Genomic DNA, 20,330 nt, shown 5'->3' on the forward strand with positions numbered 1-20,330 from the left:
ATGGGGGGAATAATCTCGTGTTTGTGGGAGTAGTCAAGGTAGGGACTGCAAGAACCCAGACATTTCTCTAGATCCTCAAGTGACCATACAAAGCTGCTGTTAGCTTCACTAATTAGTTCACTGTTGGTTCACTAATAAGCCAAACCAAGTTTTTAACTAGAGTATCTGAGAAATACAATAAGTTCCCCCCCCTTTTTTTAAGGTTCAATTATTATAAATTCTTAGATGGTCCTAGAAGCATATAGAACATTCCTAGAACCAAAGGATTTCTGAGCTGTAGCTTGAAATGATGGCATTTGGGAAGCAAGTGAATTCACTTGCTATTATGTTTTCCAGGTTGTATAAGCACAGGGTGTTACTGCCGCTGTGGGATGGCTAGGTTGTTGCAGGTGGTGATAGGCTGCAAAGAGCCTCTTTTGCCCTGAAGTCTAGACTTTAAATTAGTACTGCTAAATGCAACAGTCAATATTATAAATGCCAATAAGGAAAAAGCTGATCTTTCCACTTGCAAAAGGTCAGCTTCTTGTTTTCAACTGAGGAAAAAATATGTAACGGAAATGAAGTCATTACAGATAACAACAGTATATATGAGTGATTATATTCACTTTTCTTTAGAGAAAGCAATACTATTGGTCCTGATATGACATAATCTCATTAAACCAATATATCTAATAGTTCAACTTTTTCTTCTTTTTTAAATGTCTAATATTTGCCTTAATTCCATCAACACCTTCTTTTTCACAGGCACTCTGACCTGTACGTTTGAGCCCTGGAATAACAGCACAAACACTCTCTCTGGAGCCTTCATTGAGCTCATTCTATTGATTCTCCAGTTCCAAATGTTCAGATTGAATTCTGTCTCTAAACCTAGTGTTGGTCCTGCCATTGTGTCCCTCACAGGTTCCCCTATTGCTCCAGGGGTGTGATGCTGCGGGAAGAATCATAGGCAATCTTTACTACTATTTAATGTTCTCCCAAGTGTTTTAACAGACTGGATTCAAACAGTTTTGGGGTTGTATCTAGGCTCAGGTTTGCATCCTAATGAGCCCACAACCTTGTTTACTGGCTCCTCAGAAAACAGGGTAAATTACATGTAAACTCAATGTGTACTTGTATCTCTATCCTTTTTATAGAGATAGACGCTCTATAAAAATGTAAAAAGTAGTACTGAAATCAGGACATAGTTATGTTTTAACACAATGTTTATCTCAAAATTTATACTGAGAGATATCAGAAGTGACAAAACTGAATTTTTAGACCTGTACCAAATAAGTCAGTCTCACGTTATCTGTACAGCTCTTTCATTCTATAGATTCCTAGGTATAACACAGGTTTCATCCAGTTAGGCCTTTAGAAAATATCTTTCAGTCACTCAGTTGAATTATCTACAACACTTAATGAGGAATCCAGACAAACTGAGCCCACACATCGTGTCCAGAACCAAAACAGAACTGGCTTTTCTTTTGATCTGCCTTGGAAGAATGCTTTTGAATTCAGAGCAAAGGACTCGCCCTGATGCCTGGCTCAACAGAGCTGTGCCTTCTTTGTAGACTTGTTTCTGTACCAAGGGCTGTCTTGGCTTTGTGGTAACGTCTGTCACCACAGAAGTATTTGGATAGACTTCAGTCATCGGGAGGAAACCAGGGGCAAAAAAGTTTAGATTTCAGCAGACTATCCAATCCTACAAATGTTCTGTAACTGCTCTCTTGGACAGATTCTAATTTGCAGTCACACATCAGCATTTTTGCAGTTAGAAAAGAAGGGACTAATGCTAAAATGTCTTTTGGAGATGGAATTGCTAGGATGCAGACAATGACTGAATGGTGTTTTGAAGAGAAGGATGACACTGTGATTTCTAGCTTGGGCAGGTGGTAGATGATAATACCATTAACTAAGGCAGGGAACACAGAGGGAGGAAGGAAGGCTTGTGTTTGTACATGCTAGGTTTGGAGGGCCAGTAGGACTGGTGGTTGAAATGTATTTTTGGATATCTAAACAGAGGTCGATATTTAGGATGCAGATTTGGGAGTCATGTGTCTACATATAGAAGGTTCTTAAATCTTGTGAGTGAATGACATCATCCAGGAGAAAGTACAGACTGAGAAAATAAGAGATCAGAGATCAAAGTCGTAGGGGACACAGTTATATTTAAAGAGTGGACAGAGGAAGAGGTGCCAGCAGAATTTGCTGTCAAAAGATCCAAGAGTAGCAGGAAAGAGGGACTCGGGAGGCAAGACAGGGAAGGGCAGCCGTCAATGACAGTGAGGTGGACAGATGTCAGAAGAGCTGTTGGACTTGACAGTGTGGGTCCAGAAGCCTGCATCTGAAACCTGTGGGCCAGTGCTTCAGAATTCAGCAATTTTCAGGCTTTGAAAAGGTAAAACAGCACATATACCATAGATTACAAGCATATTCATAAGTCTTCAGTGAGAAGTATGAACAGTCACACTACTCAGGATGAATAAAAACTGTAAATAGCCTCAGGTCAGTTCTAGTCAGGTTTTACTGTCAAATAAGTTAAGAAAAAAAAAAAAAAACCACTTTCTGTCTTCAGAGCATTTTGAACTTCAGAACTATGGATGAGGCCTCATGGATCCATGGGTGCAGGAGATCAGGAAGCCAGTCCACAGTGAATGGAGAAGATGCAGTTAAGAGACCGGGAAGCAGAGGCAGATAGAGTTTTTAGATGAAAGGAATGAGAGCAAGAAGGGGATGGTTTGAAGGGGAAGCCATGTCAAGGAAATGGTTTTTAATTTTAGGATGTTGGAGCATTTGAGCTGTTTTATAGGTGGAGAGGGAGGAACTCATGGATAAATGGAAATATGGACTAATGGAGAAAAATAGAAGATACTAGAAATAATGGAAAGTAAAAGGCCCCAGAGGAGTTGGGAGGAAAGGTGACCCAAGAGCACAGGTAAAGCTCTGAAAGTGGTCTCTGAAAGGACAGGAAACCTGCTTCCTCTCAGACTGGACCTTAGGGTACAAGGTTAGAATAAAGGAAGAGGGAATCTGGAGGTGAAAAGGGTGTTTGGTCTATGTGTATTACTTTTCTAAGAGAATCTCTTTGTAGCCTATTACAGGGGTAAACCTTATTGAAAATTCCTTATTCCACCATCTGTATCAGAGAGCGACACCTTCATTCTCTCATCTACTCTGGCAAAACATTCACGCGTATTCATTTACATTTGTCCATATTGGACAATTCCACTCACAATTGTCTCGTGTTAGTTGAACTGTTCTTTGGAAACGTGCCCTTTATTCAAAAAGACAGTTTATATAACTGGTAAGTTAATTGGTTATTTAATATAAATGGTAAATTGGCTAATACAAATGGGTCTAAAATATAATAATGGTAAGTAATCTTATAAAGAAATCAAAACTGCCTTCTCAATAAATTGTCATGATTTACACTGATAAGTTCCCCCCAGCATGGAAGATTTTGGTTTTAAGAATCATGCTCTTCTTCAATTTAATGTACGGAAGAATGCCACATAGGGAAAAAGAAAAAAACAACTTTACATTTGTTGGAGCTGCCGTTGACCAAGAAAGAGAATGATTCATATCCCTTTCCTGTGAATATTTCTAGTTCTTTCCTTTCCACTGATTTCACCTACTTTAGAACGTCTGGCATGGCAGTTATTAAATCATCCCTTCATGGTTAAAAAGTGCCAACTGCAGCAGCAGGAATCCACATTAGTCTAAATTCCTCAGGAAACTAAGGCAGGCAGTGAATCATGTATTTACAGTATAAGGTGGATTTATTGGTAGCACATTTCTTTTTAGCTTCTCCTTTCCTTAATCTGGCTCCTCTCTGTATAGTCTAGCACTGCAACCAATTAGGATGTTTATAAACTCAGACTGCTCTGTATGGCCGTGACCTTCTCAGACGCACACCATGATGCCTTCTCCGTCACCCTCCAGATGACAGTTAGTTTGATTTACAAATGGAAATTCCTCGTATTTTACCACTTCAATCCTTAAAAATACTACATAGCAAAGGTGAAGTGTTCACTATGGTGATGGGTTTTCTCTAACTTTGCCCACCACTAATCTTTCTGAAGTTACCTTTTTTAAAAAAAGTCCAGACCTCAAGTTCCCCTGGTGGTTACCCTTTAGCTCATAGAAGTTCTAATGGAGTTACATTTCTTTTCAGTGGACCAAATTCCACAACTGTGATTTCACTCGCACTTGCTTAGTGGCCTAGACTAAGAACAGATGGGATATGCACGTTAAATGTGATCCCAAAAGCCATAAAAGAGAATGAATGTCCATTTTATATAATCTATTTCTACACTAATGATAAAGTGGTGTTTGTCCACCTCATGGTAAAAAAGTTTTCTTCATCTTTCTCAGAGGCAGAGTTGTAGCCTGAATCCTAATTTTTTTCCTCCAGCACCATATAAGATGCAAGAAAGTTACACTGCATACCCAAGGGTATTTATGAATTCAGTGTGGTAGGAAAACTTTTCAGTGAGTGAGTAGGGTTGACAAGGACCTCCTTTTGGGGAAACTGAGTTAAAGAAATACGTTACCTTGCTCCTGAAAGGAGATTTGCCATAGAAATCTGGTATTAACAACAGGCAAATCACCCTGGTATTTTCCCCAATGAGAGATAAGGTATCAAATTCCCAGCCTACCATTTTATTTTGCCGAAGTAGAACTGGACACAGGCATTAAAAATATACTGGATATCAGGACTGAATATGATTATTGTTTAGCGTATATTTTTCTCCTTTGTTTTCATGTTCTCATATGTCAGGAGGCCCTAATACCTATACTTAGTACCTATTATACTGGAAGCCATGTCACTAAGAATGACAAAAATGGCAACATTTATCTAACATTTACTATGTAACGAGCACTCTCATAAACTTTACATTTGGTATCTTCTAATGAGTGACTGATTCTTTCTGCTTTATTTTCTCCCCATAATAACTGTTAGTGCCTTTTAGAATAAAACTTTGTTCTTCCCTTAGATATTCAAGAGTTTTGCCTTTCTTGCTGTTTTTCTTAATATGCAGGCCATTTCTTTAAGATAATGTATTTTCAATTGTTGTCAGTGGAATTTTAGCAGGAATATCAAATGGCAGCTAACCACTTCAGACAAAAACTGACCTATTACTTTGAAGACAACTTGAGGGAGACCTACCTCCTTGTGTTTAATTACATTAGTTTTTTCTTCCTTTTTTTTCCCTCAACAGAATCTTCAAAATGACCTGTGACCAACTTTGTTTTACTGCCATTAGAACTTTTCCTGCACAGTGACATTTTTCCATTTCAGAAAGATGGTCCTCTTCTTGGCCTAGCCCTTTAGCCATTGTGAAAACATCTTTGCTTCATTCATGCTTCCCAGGGTTTTAGGTCTATGGGTTAAGTTTCACTCCAGGTATGACATTTAGAGTTCACAGTGTTTTATAATCTTTTTCTTTCAGTTCCAAGAGACGTGCTCCTTCCCCATAAACCAGACACCGAAGACTCTCAGAGCGAACCTGGTAAATGAATTGTTTTATTTTCCCAGTTAGGAAGTGTATTTTTTGAAAAATATTCTTGAGGTAAATATATTTTTGGAATGATTGTGATGTGGAAGAAGTTCAGAGAAAATTATGGATAGAAAATGTGTATTTCTTTTGGGGAGATTTAATCATACAATCTGCTTGACAATTTTTTCCCCATGAGAGAATAGTGTATAATTAGTTTATTTTCCCTGAAAGTATTTTTGTTGAATAGAAAATCATGCTAAAGTTATAAGACATAATTATTACCTGAGCCAACCATTTTCACCTTCTTTCAGAATGTAAATATAGCTACATTCCAAATGTGGGTATACTTTTAAGTTAAAAATATGGGTGCCTAATCAAATTTTCCTTATAGTGGCAGTGAACAAAAACTTTAAAGTTTTAGTTGAACTAAGTTCCCTGGGTGTCACCTAAGGTATAGAATTTTTCTCATATTTATTATGATTCTAAGAGAATGTTCAAATGTTCAAATGGGTGCATTGTAGAGACACAGAAACTGGGTTTACTTCACCAGGTAGTAATTCTCATAAATATATTTCTTTGGTTTGCTTTTGGCCTAGTTCTGCAACCTGTTACCTTTAGAATTGATCTGCCAGAGACAACACTAGGTAATGGTTTTCCCATTTGACCCACTCTAATTATTTTCCTGGCTGCCATCAAGATTGCAGGTCTTTCTCAAATGATCACATTGAAACATCATCTGTCCTCAGTCCTCTTCAATGTTTCATTCTCATTATTTTGACTCTTTCCAAAATAGAAAGGCAATGGTTTCACTGTTCTAAAGATTTGCTCTGAAGACCAACTTAAGACAGCTCACTACCGAGCCCATTCTCACCTAGCTCATTTGTCTCTGTGTTCATAATGATTCCATCTTACTCATGCCCACCTAGTTAACTTTTTCTGCTGGTTTAGTGGTTCTCAGCTGTGGTGTTATAACCCACTAGCATGCTGTGGAAGATGCTGGCAAGTAATTATTATTAATATTGGTCAAAATACTAAAGTTTGCCACCAGTGTATTTTTAAAAATAAACTTGAGCAGACTCCAGATGCTTGCTACAGTGACGATATTCTCTCTCCTGTTGTAATCCTGTGTGCTCTCTTGGATGGGAGAGCTGCAGCTGACAGACCAAGGACCATGTCTCACCCACACCCATCTTAACCAGATGTGGTCATAGAGCGTGTCAAGCACTGAATGTCATTTATTATCTATCCTGGTGGAAAAAACTGTTGAGAACCATTATTCTAATGTTCCACAATCATCTTCCTGAAGGTTCTATGCACACTTAACTTTCTTCTTCCTGGCTCACTTAATGTTTTCCGTTTTTCTATTTCAAATAAAGGAATCTCATGTAATATTATTCTGGCCGGGTGCTGGCTTTTGAATCTAAAGATTGACAACCTTGGTACTTGTCTTTTCAGCTCCTTTAGAGACACGAGGCAGCCCTTTCATTCCTATGATTTCAACAAGTTCTAGTCAAGAGGAACTACAAACCATTCTGGGTAAATTTTGTTTTAATATTTCAGTCCAATGAGGACCTAACATTTTAAGAATTGCCCTTAAAGTACCCATATGTACATTTGTGTTCATGGATTTCCAAACAACAGAGGGTCTCTTTTAATCATTATAAAAAAATACCCATTTCGCTTGATTCTTTTATATTAACTCTATATTTGTCCTTCTAATATTTATGCTGATTTCTAATGTAAAATGAGAATATTTTGAAACATCTTGACAAAATTCCGATTATTTTTTTAAAAAAGAATCTTCCCAAAGTATATCAATGCTATACTCTTTTGTGGCTTTTTCCATGTTTGGAACTACATTTGGGAAGAAAAATTTCATCTACTATTTGAATATCTTTTGGGGGCTAACTGCAATGCCAAGCAATAGGAATTCCAAAATAAAACTGTTTTAAAGGTTACCCTGGAGAGCTCACCATCTAATATGAAGATAGGATTTAGCAGTAGCTGTGCTTTCTCTGTGCTACCCAGTGTTCTACACGTATTTTTAAATTTAAGGCACGTAACAACTTTGTGAGGTAGTTTCTATTACTTGCCCCTTTTTACAGCTTAGAAAATTGAGGCACAGAAAGATTTAAAAATCTGGTTAAGCCATACAGCTAACGTCAGAGCCAAATTGGAACCCACATACTCAGTCACCAGAGCTCCTGGAATTCACCCCCATGTTATACAATACAATGAATTCATAGAGAAATGAGCAGCATGCTGAATAAGGAAACTACCTGGGGGTATCAGGGAAGGCTTCACAGAGGAGGTGACATGTATGCCGGGTCTTCCAGTTGGAATGAGAGTTGAAGTTAAAGGTGTGAAAGGTTCTGTCAGGTTAAAGACAGATAAGGAAGAGACACAGGGTAGACAATGGCAACCAGACTAATCTGATGAGCACGCAGGCAGCCTGGAGGAACAGAGATGCATGAATGAGTCAGTAAGGTTGGTTGGAATGAGCTGGCCAGGCTTTCGAAGAGTTCAGCATCAATGTCTTCACTGTGTGGAAAACCCCATTTTGCCTGACACTTGGCTGAAGATGAACTGGAAAACAAGAGTTCCCAGCTTGTGTTTGTTGGCTCCTCTGCCCTGTCCATGCTACATCCCACGTGGCTGTTTAAATCAGTGGCTTTATTTTCCTCCCTTCATCCGTTCGTTTTCAGATAAACCCATCCTTTGTGTGTGTCTGCTGAAATGAAGTTACTGATCACATTTTAAAATGGAATCCTTTTCAAAGGAAAAAATTTTAAACTGAATGAGCAAATGTATCCTAATTACCAAATACTCATCTATTGTAGCCTAGGCCCTCAAAGTCAACATTACCCATGATGGCAAAGTCAAAAGTACTTATTAAGAACCACTGCTGGATGTGCTAATTATCTAAATTCCACTCCCTGTTTTTTTTAATGTATCTTAGTTTACTGGGCCAACTATCACAAGAATCTCTCTTATGAGCAGAATTCAGATTATAAAACAGGCAGAAAATAAGATGACACATATTATTTGCACCAAGTATTTCCTTGGATCCAGTATGTAGCAAAGTGAACAGTGTAATTTGCTATGTCGGTATGATGTTGTAATGATTTCAAGATAATATGGGACTGGGAGTATTGCCATACTTATTTTTATTTTGTCAGGAGTAATGCACCGGTATGTCAATAAATAAACTTTGATTTTCACATGAGATAAATAGGATATTTATTCTTCTATGGTGTGAATACACATTATTTTCTATGATCTATTTTTTTTCCAGCTCACCTAAATAATTTGCGGAGCTCATGAAATAGGGAGGAAACATGAAGGCAATAATACATAAAGACAGTTAGGAGGCATATCCAAGAATATAGCCATGTCCAGTATCATGAAACAATGGTCCTGAACTAAAAGCTTTTGAAATCCTTATAATAATCATTAAAATAATAGTGTAAGAAGACAGTAAATATAATAAATGAGAGTTATTAAAATATACCATTATCTTTGACATACGATGGTTATTGGGCATAGTTATTAATGCAATTTACCCTTTTATCACTGCACGGGATAGAAAAGAGTAGGGTTTGTTTTTGGTTTTTTTTTTTTTGACCCATTCATAATGATAATCATTTAAAGCCATCCATCTTACTGTGTTTCCCCCAGCAGAAACAGACCAATCCACCCAAGAACTCTTCACAACTAAGTTTCCACGAACAACTGAATTGGCAAAGACAACTCAGGGTAATGCTATTTCCCCACCTCTGGATAGTAACTTTTCCTTCTTTTTTAAGCAGGAAGAAAATTTTCTTTTAAGAATGTAATTTTTCATCACAGTGAGTTAAGTTTTTTCATTTCATAAGTACAAGACATCAGCCAAATAGGAATATTTGTATGAATACCAGTTGAATGTAGGAAAGACAATTTCTTTAGTTAGAGCTGTGTTTTTGAATGTATGGCTGACTGCTTCATGCTGATGACTAAGAAAGAGAGCTCCCATTTTTTTTCCTTGCTTGACCTTCTTTTGCCTCATTTTCCACATCTGATAAATAAGAATCTTTATTACCTTCCTCCTTCTCCTTCTCCTCCTTTCTCTCTCTCTTTTTCTCCCTCTGTCCCATCTCCCAAACTTGATGAACGTGTCGGTATTGTGGCCTGAGAAAGGAAACTAGTAACAAGAACAATCAATTTTTAATGATGAATTAATATTAAAACATCCAAGAAGCTTTGTTCTGGGGTCCCCTTATATTATTTTTTCCTTCTACTTTTTGGGAAGTTAACTCACCTGCACAGAGCTGTCTCTCACATCTTCATGCTCTCGGTAGTCTTTCCTTTTTATATCTTTCTGTCCTACTTGGATTGTAACCAGTTGCAGATTTCTAGTATTTTCGTGTTTTTTTTTCTTCTTTTTTTCCCCTTAATCACCCTCTTTTGCCCATGTCTACCTCTAGCATATGGGGGAAAGCCCAAAAAGCAAGAGCAAATAATTTTTAAAGAGTTGTAAGACAAATTTATTGTACTCAGTTGTCAGTTATAATTGGGGAGGGAGATCTGTGGAAGAAACAAAGCAATAAGAGGAAATGATAATAAAATAAATCTAATTTTAAGGTATATTTTATAATAAGCGGATCAGTACTTGTTCTAAATAAACATGACTGACAATACTCTCTATGGTACAGGACAGTTCCTGTAAATTCTCTAAATATTTTGAACTTGTTTCATTTAATTTTTATAACGGTTTAAATGTTTATTTTATTATTTACTTTATTACCTTTCTACTTATTAACTTTTATTTATTTAAAAAATATACACAGAAGTAAGGAGCCAGTATAATGACAGTCCTCCCATACCCTCATTAATAGCTTCAGCCATTAACAGCAGATGTTCAATCCTATTATGTCCATACCACATCCTGATTTTTATATGTTTATTTTTTAATGTTTTTGCAAACCTCTTTAATGTCTGGCTTGAAAGCTGGATTCTCATAATCAAACACATTGATGTTTTTACAGCAAAACATATAAATATTTACAATAAGCAGGGTAAATACTCTATTCAGCTCAGGTTGTATTGCCAAATGAGAAAAAGATTTCAGCTTTTTAAAGCTTTGTAGATTTCAGAATTGAGGATAAAAATCATAGACCTGTTCTTTTCTTGTTTTTGCTTTTTCTTACTTTAATGGGAGTATCAATATTTTTATCAAATTGCTTCTAGAACATGGTTTTATTAGATGAGTTTCACAGTTGATTGGATGTATATCCAGGATCTGATATCATTCTATGAATTGTCTTAACGTATTTATATAATGTACTGTATTTAAATTACTTTCTTATGTTCTGAGGATGCTTAGCTTGAGCCTAACTTGTGCAGCTCTGGGATTCACACTTTTCTAGACTCATGCCAAGACTCTTTAAAGTGGGCTCACCAGAAATGCATTTCCAACCTGGTCCAGGCCAGTAACCCTTCTTGGGAGTATAGGGTCAACTTCAGTAACAGCACACTGTGTGTCCTAGGGTCACCCTCTGACCCAACCCTCATAAACGCATGCCTGAGCTCTATGGACAAGGAGGTCAACCTACTGTATTATTTTTGTTGTGTTGTGTTTTGTTTCTAATAGTAGGCATCAGATGCGCAAGACAGCACACAACAATTTGAGAGATGCTGTAGGGGTGAAATTGTCTCTCTTGGTCTTCATACTCCACCCACGCATGTACCAGGACCTTGTGGCTTTTTGGTCTCCAAGCCCTCAGCAGTGGGGCCCAAGTGCTCCAAAGAAACTTAGTGCCTAAAGTCTACAGCATGAACCTACTAGTAGGATCTCTGGCACATTTTCTCTGTGCCATTCTTGCTTCTTTGTCTGCTGAGATAACTCCCTGCAGCTGTAACCTAAACCCCGACCTATTCAAGCTTCTCTCCTTTGCCCCTCTCATATCAACCCATGGTAGAAATCCACTTGGCCAGAGGCATTCTGGAGCCATTTTGATTATTTTACTTATTTCAGCCCCCTGATCCTTATGCCACCCAGGGAAGGTTGTACCCTTCTTCCCCTCTCCCTATACTGGGCAAAACAAAGGTCCTTCAAGGTATTTCTCCTATAATCCTTGTTTGTCTATTTTTGATGTTATCTTTGTCAAGTATTTTTAGTGTTCTTTTTAAATGATTTTTATAAAACTCTTTAGATATGAAGCCATCTTTTAAAATTATTTTTATTATTAGTCACCAAAAACTATGTGGAGATGTTATTTACAATGTTACATTCTCACAATGCACCATTGTCTTTTTTTTTTTTTTAATTTAAAATTGAAACCCTCAAGCAGTTTTCTCAAGGCCATGTGTTACCTGGTGATGAGCTATGTGAATAACTCACAGCCCAAACATAATTTATATTTCAGCTCCTTTATAAAAAGTTCTTTCAAGATTTAAGTAAAGACTGTAGAAAAAATAAAACCAAAATTCTGATCCTGTGGCTTTGAAATAATGAATGTAGTGCTGATTATTTCTGTATTCTGCTCTGTTTCTTTTCTAAAGTTTTAAAATTCATATGTGTTCTAGAATGATACTAATAAGAGCCATGATTCTTATCTTTCTTTAAGCAAAAGCAATCTAACATTGAAGAAATTAACAAGAAAGCTGAAATATGTTCAACTGACAGGGAATCCTACCACTCTCAAAGAAAATTGAAGAAAAACATTTACAAATCATCATCACACATTTTAGGGCATGTGAGAATTGATTATTTTTAAATAAATCAGTACCTCTGTTCACTCTATTTATTACACTTTGAAAGGCCCACATTAAACCTACAGAGAATTTCAGTATGTGTCTGCTGGTTTTGGCCTGAGTATGGCAAAATTCTACTCATCAGTCTTCGCGTTGGAAGTTTATAAATGAGCTACATTATAATCTGTTTTGCAGGTATATTTTTTTTAATGTGGTAGGCAAGGCATTTGCTGATTTATGGTTACATAAATACCCATTCAAGATGTGAACAAAATCACTGAAATGGTATAATCTACTTAACAAAGTTTGCAAGAAAATTTTTTCCAGTCTTAGCTAAAGCATTACCAAGAAAGTTGGTGGCAGGAGGCAACGTGGTGTGTCAAGGGTGGCAGAGGAGGGAAGGCAAGGATAGACACATCCCAGGATGGATGCACACTTTAAGAGCTTAGGGAGCAAAAATATTTCAGCTGAGTTTCTCATGAATTTGCCTGCTTACAATAGTCACTAATTTTTTTTAATGTATTTGACAACTCTTCATTAATGGTCCTCACTGTGCCAGGCCCTGGATAACAGGAGCAGGAAGTAACAAGGTGGCATGTTGGTCCCAGGGCTGTCTGAGTTCTTGATCTTTGCTCACCCTCTCTTGATGGGCAGGACACCAGAGGTCATTTTCTCTCATCCCTAAAGTTTTAATGGATGGCACTAAGTGAGTATTTATTCACTTCAGGGTTCATGAGCTAAGACATTTAGATACAGACCACATGTTTCTACTCTTTTCTTCTTACATACCTAAAAATATTTTTCTTTCTGCCTTTAATATTATTTGTCTTGTTTGGCAAAATAATGTTTCACAGTGACTTCCTAATTGAGAGATGTGAATGGATGGATGGACGGATGGGTTGATGGACAGATGGACAGGCACATGGATAGATGGAGGGGTAGATGGTTGGCTTATATGTTTACCATATTAAGCAACCATGTGGTGAAATAAATGCCCCTGAAAAACATGGACTAAATGATGACTAATCCTTAACACACATTACCAATGACCTACCTCACTTTGACTATGTGCATCTTTAATTTCCAGTCATGAATATTTTCACTTGCTTTATTTTCCTTTAGCATCAATGCTGTAATGCATACCTGGAGATTTAAGAATATTCTTTATACTTCCATGCAAAGTGTACAAGTTGTTGGTCTGTAGAGTACTAAATCTCCATTTATTGAGCTCAGGAGTGCTGGTTATTAAATGTGAAACGTTTCCTCTGTTTCAGCACCACACAGATTGTATACAACTCCTGTGAAGCCCAGAACACCCGACAAACCACACATCAGACCTGGTAAGTTGTTTCTCTTTCTGATGACCTAAATAATCAGCATATCTGAGAAGATATAAAATGTATTGAGGAATTCCCTGGCGGTCCAGTGGTTAAAACTCCACACTTCCACTGCAGGGGGCATGGGTTCAATCTCTGGTCAGGCAACTAGGATCCCACATGCTGCATGGCACTGCCAAAAGAAAAAAATATTGAAACAGCCAAATATACCAAATGAAGGCTATATATCCTTAAACTGAAATAAATTACATACAAAATTCTGATCCTTGTGGGTAAGTAGAGAGGAAATAATGAATCCATGGAAGTGGCAAGACTTGACTGAGATTTTTAAGGATAATCAGATTTAGAGACCACCACGGAAGCTTAAAAATATAAAAGCATTTTTTAAATAGTATTTTTGCATAAATCACACACACTTTTCCCTCCTTCTTCAGTTTTCCATGGCAGTTATAGAGATAGCATTAGCATTAGCTATGATGTATTACATGTTTCAAATGTTATCTTTTAAGAAAAGACCTCTTCCATTATAAAAGGCTCTTGTTCTGGGAGAATATTTTTACTTGATTCTTTCAGATTAAAAAAAACAAAACAAAACACATTTTACAGGTTGTAAACATCAAAGTAAAGTGATAATAAACTGGAAAATACTTTTTTATTTTTGACCACGACATGCGTCTTGCAGGAACTTAGTTCCCTTACCAGGGATCGAACTTGGGCCCCAGCAGTGAAAGTGCTGAGCCCTAACCACTGGACTGCTAGGGAATTCCCAGAAAATACTTTAAATCTACTAAACTCACCAAAGGATTTAGGACCTCCCTCACTGGAGCTTGTTAGTGAAAAGTTAACTTGGGGGTTGATTGGGTCCATATAAATCACTCCTATGCTAACGTACAGGTTGGACCAGAGACTCTGGTGTCTTCTGTCCCTTTTCTCCTCTGTGAGTCTAAGAAGTTTTAAAGTTCTAAATGACAAAAATGGCTTATAAGCTAACATTCCCAGTGAACATCTCTCCAGGCACATGGAAGAAAGAACAAATACATTTTTCTTTGATCTATGGAGGAACCCATATTTCTTGGAATAATCCTCCGACTCCATGTGATTTTTGTATCATGATAACTGTTGAGAATTGAACGTGTGGCTGGTTATATTAAACCTTTCTACAAAATAAGGAAACAGTAACAATAATGGCTAACAGTGACGGTGTGCTAACCATGCATCCTGTGAGGTAAGGCTGAGGAAGCTAAGGCTTAAGAAGGGCTAGGAAGTGGATTCGAAGGCAAGCCGTCTGGCTTCAGAACTCACTCTCTTAATCGCAATACACTTAGTGCTTTTCCTTGAAAACTCTGCTTAATGGAAGATAAAACAGCTGACTTCAATGTTTTTGTAATATTATGACTCTCAACAGAGTAGGAGAGAAATTTCAATGGTTTTATCATAGTTCTGTGTTTAACGGTGGACTTGGGCCAAGATTATGAGGGAGCATATGTACCTAGAGACTCCTCCAAAGTTAGGAGGCCTTGACAAATAAATACACATCAAGTTTTGGGTTTTCTTTCGGCATATGTAGTCCTGATCTTTCTTCAGTTCCATTTTGGAATGTATCTAGTGCTTATAAATGAAGCCAGCTAGTTCCCACTTAGAAATATAAATTCCCTTTATTTTTTCAAGTCTCAGAGTACATACTCAGGTCTCAAATTCAAGTCTATGATTTTTATACCAGACTTGTGATTTCTATATTCTGAACAGTAGTTTTTGGTAAGTCATCATATTTTTATTGCCCAGTTAAATGACTTCCAATTCTCTGGAAACTTTTATTTTCCTTGGCTACAAATTTTCAATTAAAAAATGTCTAAACTATTTATTTCCCACTTTATTGTAGTTCTGAATAGGACAACTACAAGACCTAGTAGACCCAAACCCAGTACAATGCCCAAAGGGAATGGAATGGGAACAGGTAATGATCACAAATTTATTTCCTTTTGATCCTATTAAACTCTAAATGTTTTCATTCAATTTTTATGACTTTGTTGAATGCACATTTCAATTCCTTTTTTACCAGTTTTGTTAGTACAGCCAGTTTTGGAAGTTCATAGAATTGAAACTTGTGATTCATTCCGAAGTCAAAATTTCAACAACAACAAAAAAATTTCAAATGTCTCTGAAAAGATTAAAAAATAGTTTTTCACTTTTCTCAACCTAGTCCACTAAATCAGCTACAGCTACAATATATAGTCTTGATTCTTAAAAATATCCTGAATATGAATTATTGAGTTAAAATATCAAAATAGCTGTTTCCCTAATTTCAAAACACTTTCTATATACAGGTTTGGTCTTTGAGACTGTTACCAGTTCGTTTTCCAGTTTATAATTTCACAAGTACCATTGAAATTTTTTTAAAACACCCAGATCTGTTAGCCACCTGGAATATGACATTTAAATGAGAAGAGCAGTTAGCAAATGATCACCCTGGTTACAAGCATATCAGTGTTTCCAGATCATTCAGTTTGATTCAATGACATTGCCCTAATCCAGTCTGGTCTATGGGACATCATACAGATAAATAGGACAATGATCTGATAAAAGTTCAAACACTCAACTCACCAAGTGGATAAATGGTGGTTATTAAATGCCTTAATATGGGATTGCATTGTTCCCTTGAAATATTTTTTAAATAGTGCAAATCTTGTGCCTGCTTATGTAAAAAAGCATAAAAATTACAGTTTATTTAATATGTATATATAAAATCAACCCATAATTATTCCCTAATGAGAAAGAGATGTGAATACTACCTGAAGGCATGTATTCAGTCTAAAAACGATTTAGATTTTTTTTAAGTATGTGTTCTTGTACTCGGTTATTACAATATCTGAAGTTCTAGGAATTCACTTCCCTTCAATTAATGAGGCAGATAGTATAAATTCCTGACTCATGAAAAGCAAGAAAGCATTCCAATATCTATTTATGCTCAGCTGCTCCTTTTATTTTTCCCAAGTGGGATTAGGCAGTTCATAGTGTCTCAGATTGACGTAAACAGTCTGGCTCTAAACAGAGCCACCTTCTTAATATTCAAAATAATTCCCTGGAGTTTGCCTAAGTAAAAATAGAAGAAAGTATTTATGTCAACAAAACAAAGAACAAGTAGCTATGATCAAACTTGAAAGCCATTAACCTTCAGTATAATCATGCATTGATTCTCACAAGGAAAATTCTGTCTTTTGGAGGGAAAACAGAGCATTATTATATTTTCATTTATCAGCAATATAAATATTTTTTCCAGAGCCACTTGTAATACAAACTGACCTCTGTTACCCTCTTGTGTAGATAAAGTCAACTTTGTAATAACTCACCTAACTTAGCTTTGAAAGGATGATCTCTTACCAGGACTTCTTCAGTTTAATTAGTTGGTTGCTGGTAGAAATAGATTGATGGACTACTGAGCCCGCACGCCACAACTACTAAAGCCTGCACACCTAGAGCCCGTGCTCTGCAAAAAGAGAAGCCACCATCACAATGAGAAGCCCACGCACCACACTGAAGAGTAGCCCCTGCTTGCGGTGACTAGAGAAAGCCTACGCACAGCAATGAAGACCCAAGGCAGCCAAAAATTAAGTAATTAATTAATTAATTTTAAAAAAATGAACAGACAGTATATTAGCAAGAATAGAGATCTAAACAGCACCATCAACCAAATAGACTCACACAATTATGGTGAAATGATGTGGGGCAAAGGTACAAAGGCAGTTCAACAGAGAAAGGAAAGTGTTTTCAACAGATGGTGCTGGAAAAACTGGATATCTGTATGCAAAAACACTAAACAAAACAAAAACCAACCAAACAAACAAACAAAAAAACAACTCCTCTACCTAAACAAAAAGGAACTCAAGGTGGATCATAGATCTAAATGTAAAATGTGGGGCTTCCCTGGTGGTGCAGTGGTTAAGAATCCACCTGCCAACGCAGCAGACATGAGTTCAAGCCCTGGTCCAGGAAGATCCCACATGCCGCAGAGCAACTAAGCCCGTGCGCCACAACTACTGAGCCTGCACTCTAGAGCATGCGAGCCACAACTACTGAGCCCATGTGACACAACTACTGAAGCCCGCATGCCTAGAGCCTGTGCTCCACAACAAGAGAAGCCACCTCAATGAGAAGTCCACACATCACAATGAAGAGTAGCCCCCGCTCGCAGCAACCAGAGAAAGCACACGCGCAGCAATGAAGACCCAACACAGCCAAAAATAAATAAATAAATAAAATTTATTTTAAAAAAAGAAAAGAAATAGGTTGATAGGCACAGGTAAACAAAGCTGAGCTCATTGTTTCCCCTTTCCTTGCTCCACTACCATCCCCAATCAAAATGTGTTGCACATGTTCTATGTTCTGATGTCTGTCTATTGGGATCCCCCTTCAGGGAAGGACTTGCTGCCTACCTGAAGGGAATGAAGTCAACAGACAGTATCCCACTGTCATATCCTTCAGGGTCAGCCTCAGCTGAGAGAGCCTTGATTGGACATATGGGTGGTGCATCTCCTTGTCTACCACAACATATAACAACCAAATGATATTTACCTCAGGAATGCAAGATTGGCTTAACATTCAAACAAATTAGTGTAATTTACCACATTAACAGAGCAAAGGAAAACATCATATGATCATCTCAATAAATAAAAAAAAATCAACCAGTAGACAAAATTCAAAAATCATTCATGATGGAAACTCTCTGAAAACTAGGAATAGAAGGAATTTTCCTCACTCTGATAAAGGGCGTCTGTGAAAAACCTACATCTACCATCCTATTTCACAGTGAAAGTTTAAATGTTTTTCTTCTAACATCAAGAACATAAGCAAGGATTCCTACTTTTACCCCTTCCGTTGAAAATAGGAGTGGAGTGTTAAGCCAGTGCAATAAGGCAAGAAAAGAAGTAATGGTATAAAAATCGCAAATTACAGATGCCATTGTGTAGCATATTATGAAAGAAAAATTTAACAGCTCTTGAAGTATTTGCCTGGGAAATAGTGTCTTGAGAAATTGTTGAGAAAAAGAATGTTTTTAAATCTGTTCTCTTCAGGTTGTAGACTTACATGAGTCCACCTTACTTAGACTGTGCATAGTTTTGATCTAACTTGTTTATAGAAATGCAGATATTCACATCAAGTTTCTTTTCTTTCTTCTCTGACCCAGTCCTACTATCTCATTCATACTCACTTCTAACCTCTATTGAGTCTTAATGAGACACCATTTTTGTGTTAACTGATTCCTTATCCGACTTTGACGTTTCACCCATAATATGTATGTTTCTTATCCATCTCACATATATTTTCCTATAGTCTTTCTTGCTGAAGTTTTCAGCACAGATATTTTACATATAAAAAAATCAGTTGATAAAAGGATGTGTTTAGGATTTATAGGACATATTCTTCATGGTCTTAGGCCACTTAATGTTGTGGCTTTGGAACACTAAAAAAGAAAGATTCTGAGGCCTCAAAACTATGGCCCTTGATTCTTTGGGCCTCTATACAATTCTTGCAATGATTCCATAAACCCCAGGAATCTTTAAATTATCTTGAGCCAAGTTTCTTAATTTATAGCATCATTATAGATATTTACCCTGCTTTATGTTTATTTCACATGTATATGTATAAATATTTCTCCACCTTAAAGTTAGAAAGTAGCCTTCAGAGAATGAAATTTTAGGTAGGTCATTTTTCCAGCAGTCTGCTTTTTCAGGGTTTCCAGAGATGTGTCTCAGCTTAATTGATATGTTCTACATGTTATAACCAACTTGAGATCTGACTCCAGAGATGCAACAGCATGCCCTAGACTAAGGGGATTGCACAAAGTACAAGCCCACAGACCAAACCCAGCTCACTGCCTTTTTTTTCGTAAATAAAGTTCTATAGAAACATGGCTTGCTTTCACAATGCAGTGGCAGAATTGAATAGTTGTGACAGAGACAGTATGGCCCACAGAGCTGAAAATATTTACTGTCTAACCCTTGACAGAAAAAATTTGCCCATTCTGTGCTAGACAATCTCTCCAACTTTCTCCCTATGGAAGGAAGCTGCTGAGTTGTGCAACGATTCTTTCATTCCACTGACATTTATTGAAAGCCCATTATGTGCCAGGCAAAATGTAGTTTGCAAACCACCTTGGCACATGTGGTTTGGCAGATATGTTAGATACCTGAACCCCAAACTCCTTTCTCTACTCCGTCTTCTCCTAATGAGGAATCCACACTTCACTGACCCCACACGGAGTGTGCCTGACGACCAGAACCTAGACCCCTCCAAGGTGAGGAATGTGTCTGTCTGAGCTGTGGCGAAATCTTTCAGTCTGCTGGCTCCTCAGCCCTGACTTTTTAGCCAGGCGCTAAGATTTGGAGACAAGGGTGAGGAAACCAATCATCCATAAATACCACTCCTTTTGGTCACAGGGAATAGTCTCTGATACATTTGGAAATTGATTCCCAGTTTACTGTGTCTGTTTGCAAAGTTTCTGTTGCCATGGTGAAAAATACCCAAATCCTTACTTCATTTTTGACAATAAATTGCTAAAGAGTGAACTATGTAAATCCAGATATTTTTGGAGAAGTCCCATATGGCAATGGGTGTTCACACTGAAGCTGAAGTCTTGGATCTTCCAGAGCCAACTCTGCCCTTTAGAAAATAGTGGATTAATCCTGCCTGAGGGAAAAAGAATTCAGGTCGCAGCCTGGGCCAGACTGGCTGATTGCCAATTCCTGAGGATTCTTTCTCTGCAGTAGCTCTTATTGGCTTCTCC

The 20,330-nt window shown here is 37.3% G+C and overlaps 1 protein-coding gene across 12 annotated transcripts in view; it reads left to right on the forward strand.

Annotated features, from left to right (window-relative positions):
• Positions 1-20,330, forward strand: part of ABI3BP (ABI family member 3 binding protein) — a 263,791-nt gene that overhangs the window by 196,295 nt on the left and 47,166 nt on the right. For 6 of the 12 annotated variants that reach the window (XM_007164013.2, XM_007164015.2, XM_007164016.2 and 3 more), the window contains 6 exons: positions 5,433-5,492; positions 6,077-6,124; positions 6,936-7,016; positions 9,159-9,236; positions 13,487-13,552; positions 15,429-15,503. In XM_007164013.2, the coding sequence (XP_007164075.2) occupies positions 5,433-5,492; positions 6,077-6,124; positions 6,936-7,016; positions 9,159-9,236; positions 13,487-13,552; positions 15,429-15,503 (408 nt within the window). The remainder of the gene's footprint in view (positions 1-5,432; positions 5,493-6,076; positions 6,125-6,935; positions 7,017-9,158; positions 9,237-13,486; positions 13,553-15,428; positions 15,504-20,330) is intronic. The other 6 variants (XM_028168625.2, XM_028168695.2, XM_057545996.1 and 3 more) reach the window with 2 other exon arrangements.

Source organism: Balaenoptera acutorostrata, chromosome 4 (assembly GCF_949987535.1).
Source record: "Balaenoptera acutorostrata chromosome 4, mBalAcu1.1, whole genome shotgun sequence".
Lineage (NCBI taxonomy): Eukaryota > Metazoa > Chordata > Mammalia > Artiodactyla > Balaenopteridae > Balaenoptera > Balaenoptera acutorostrata.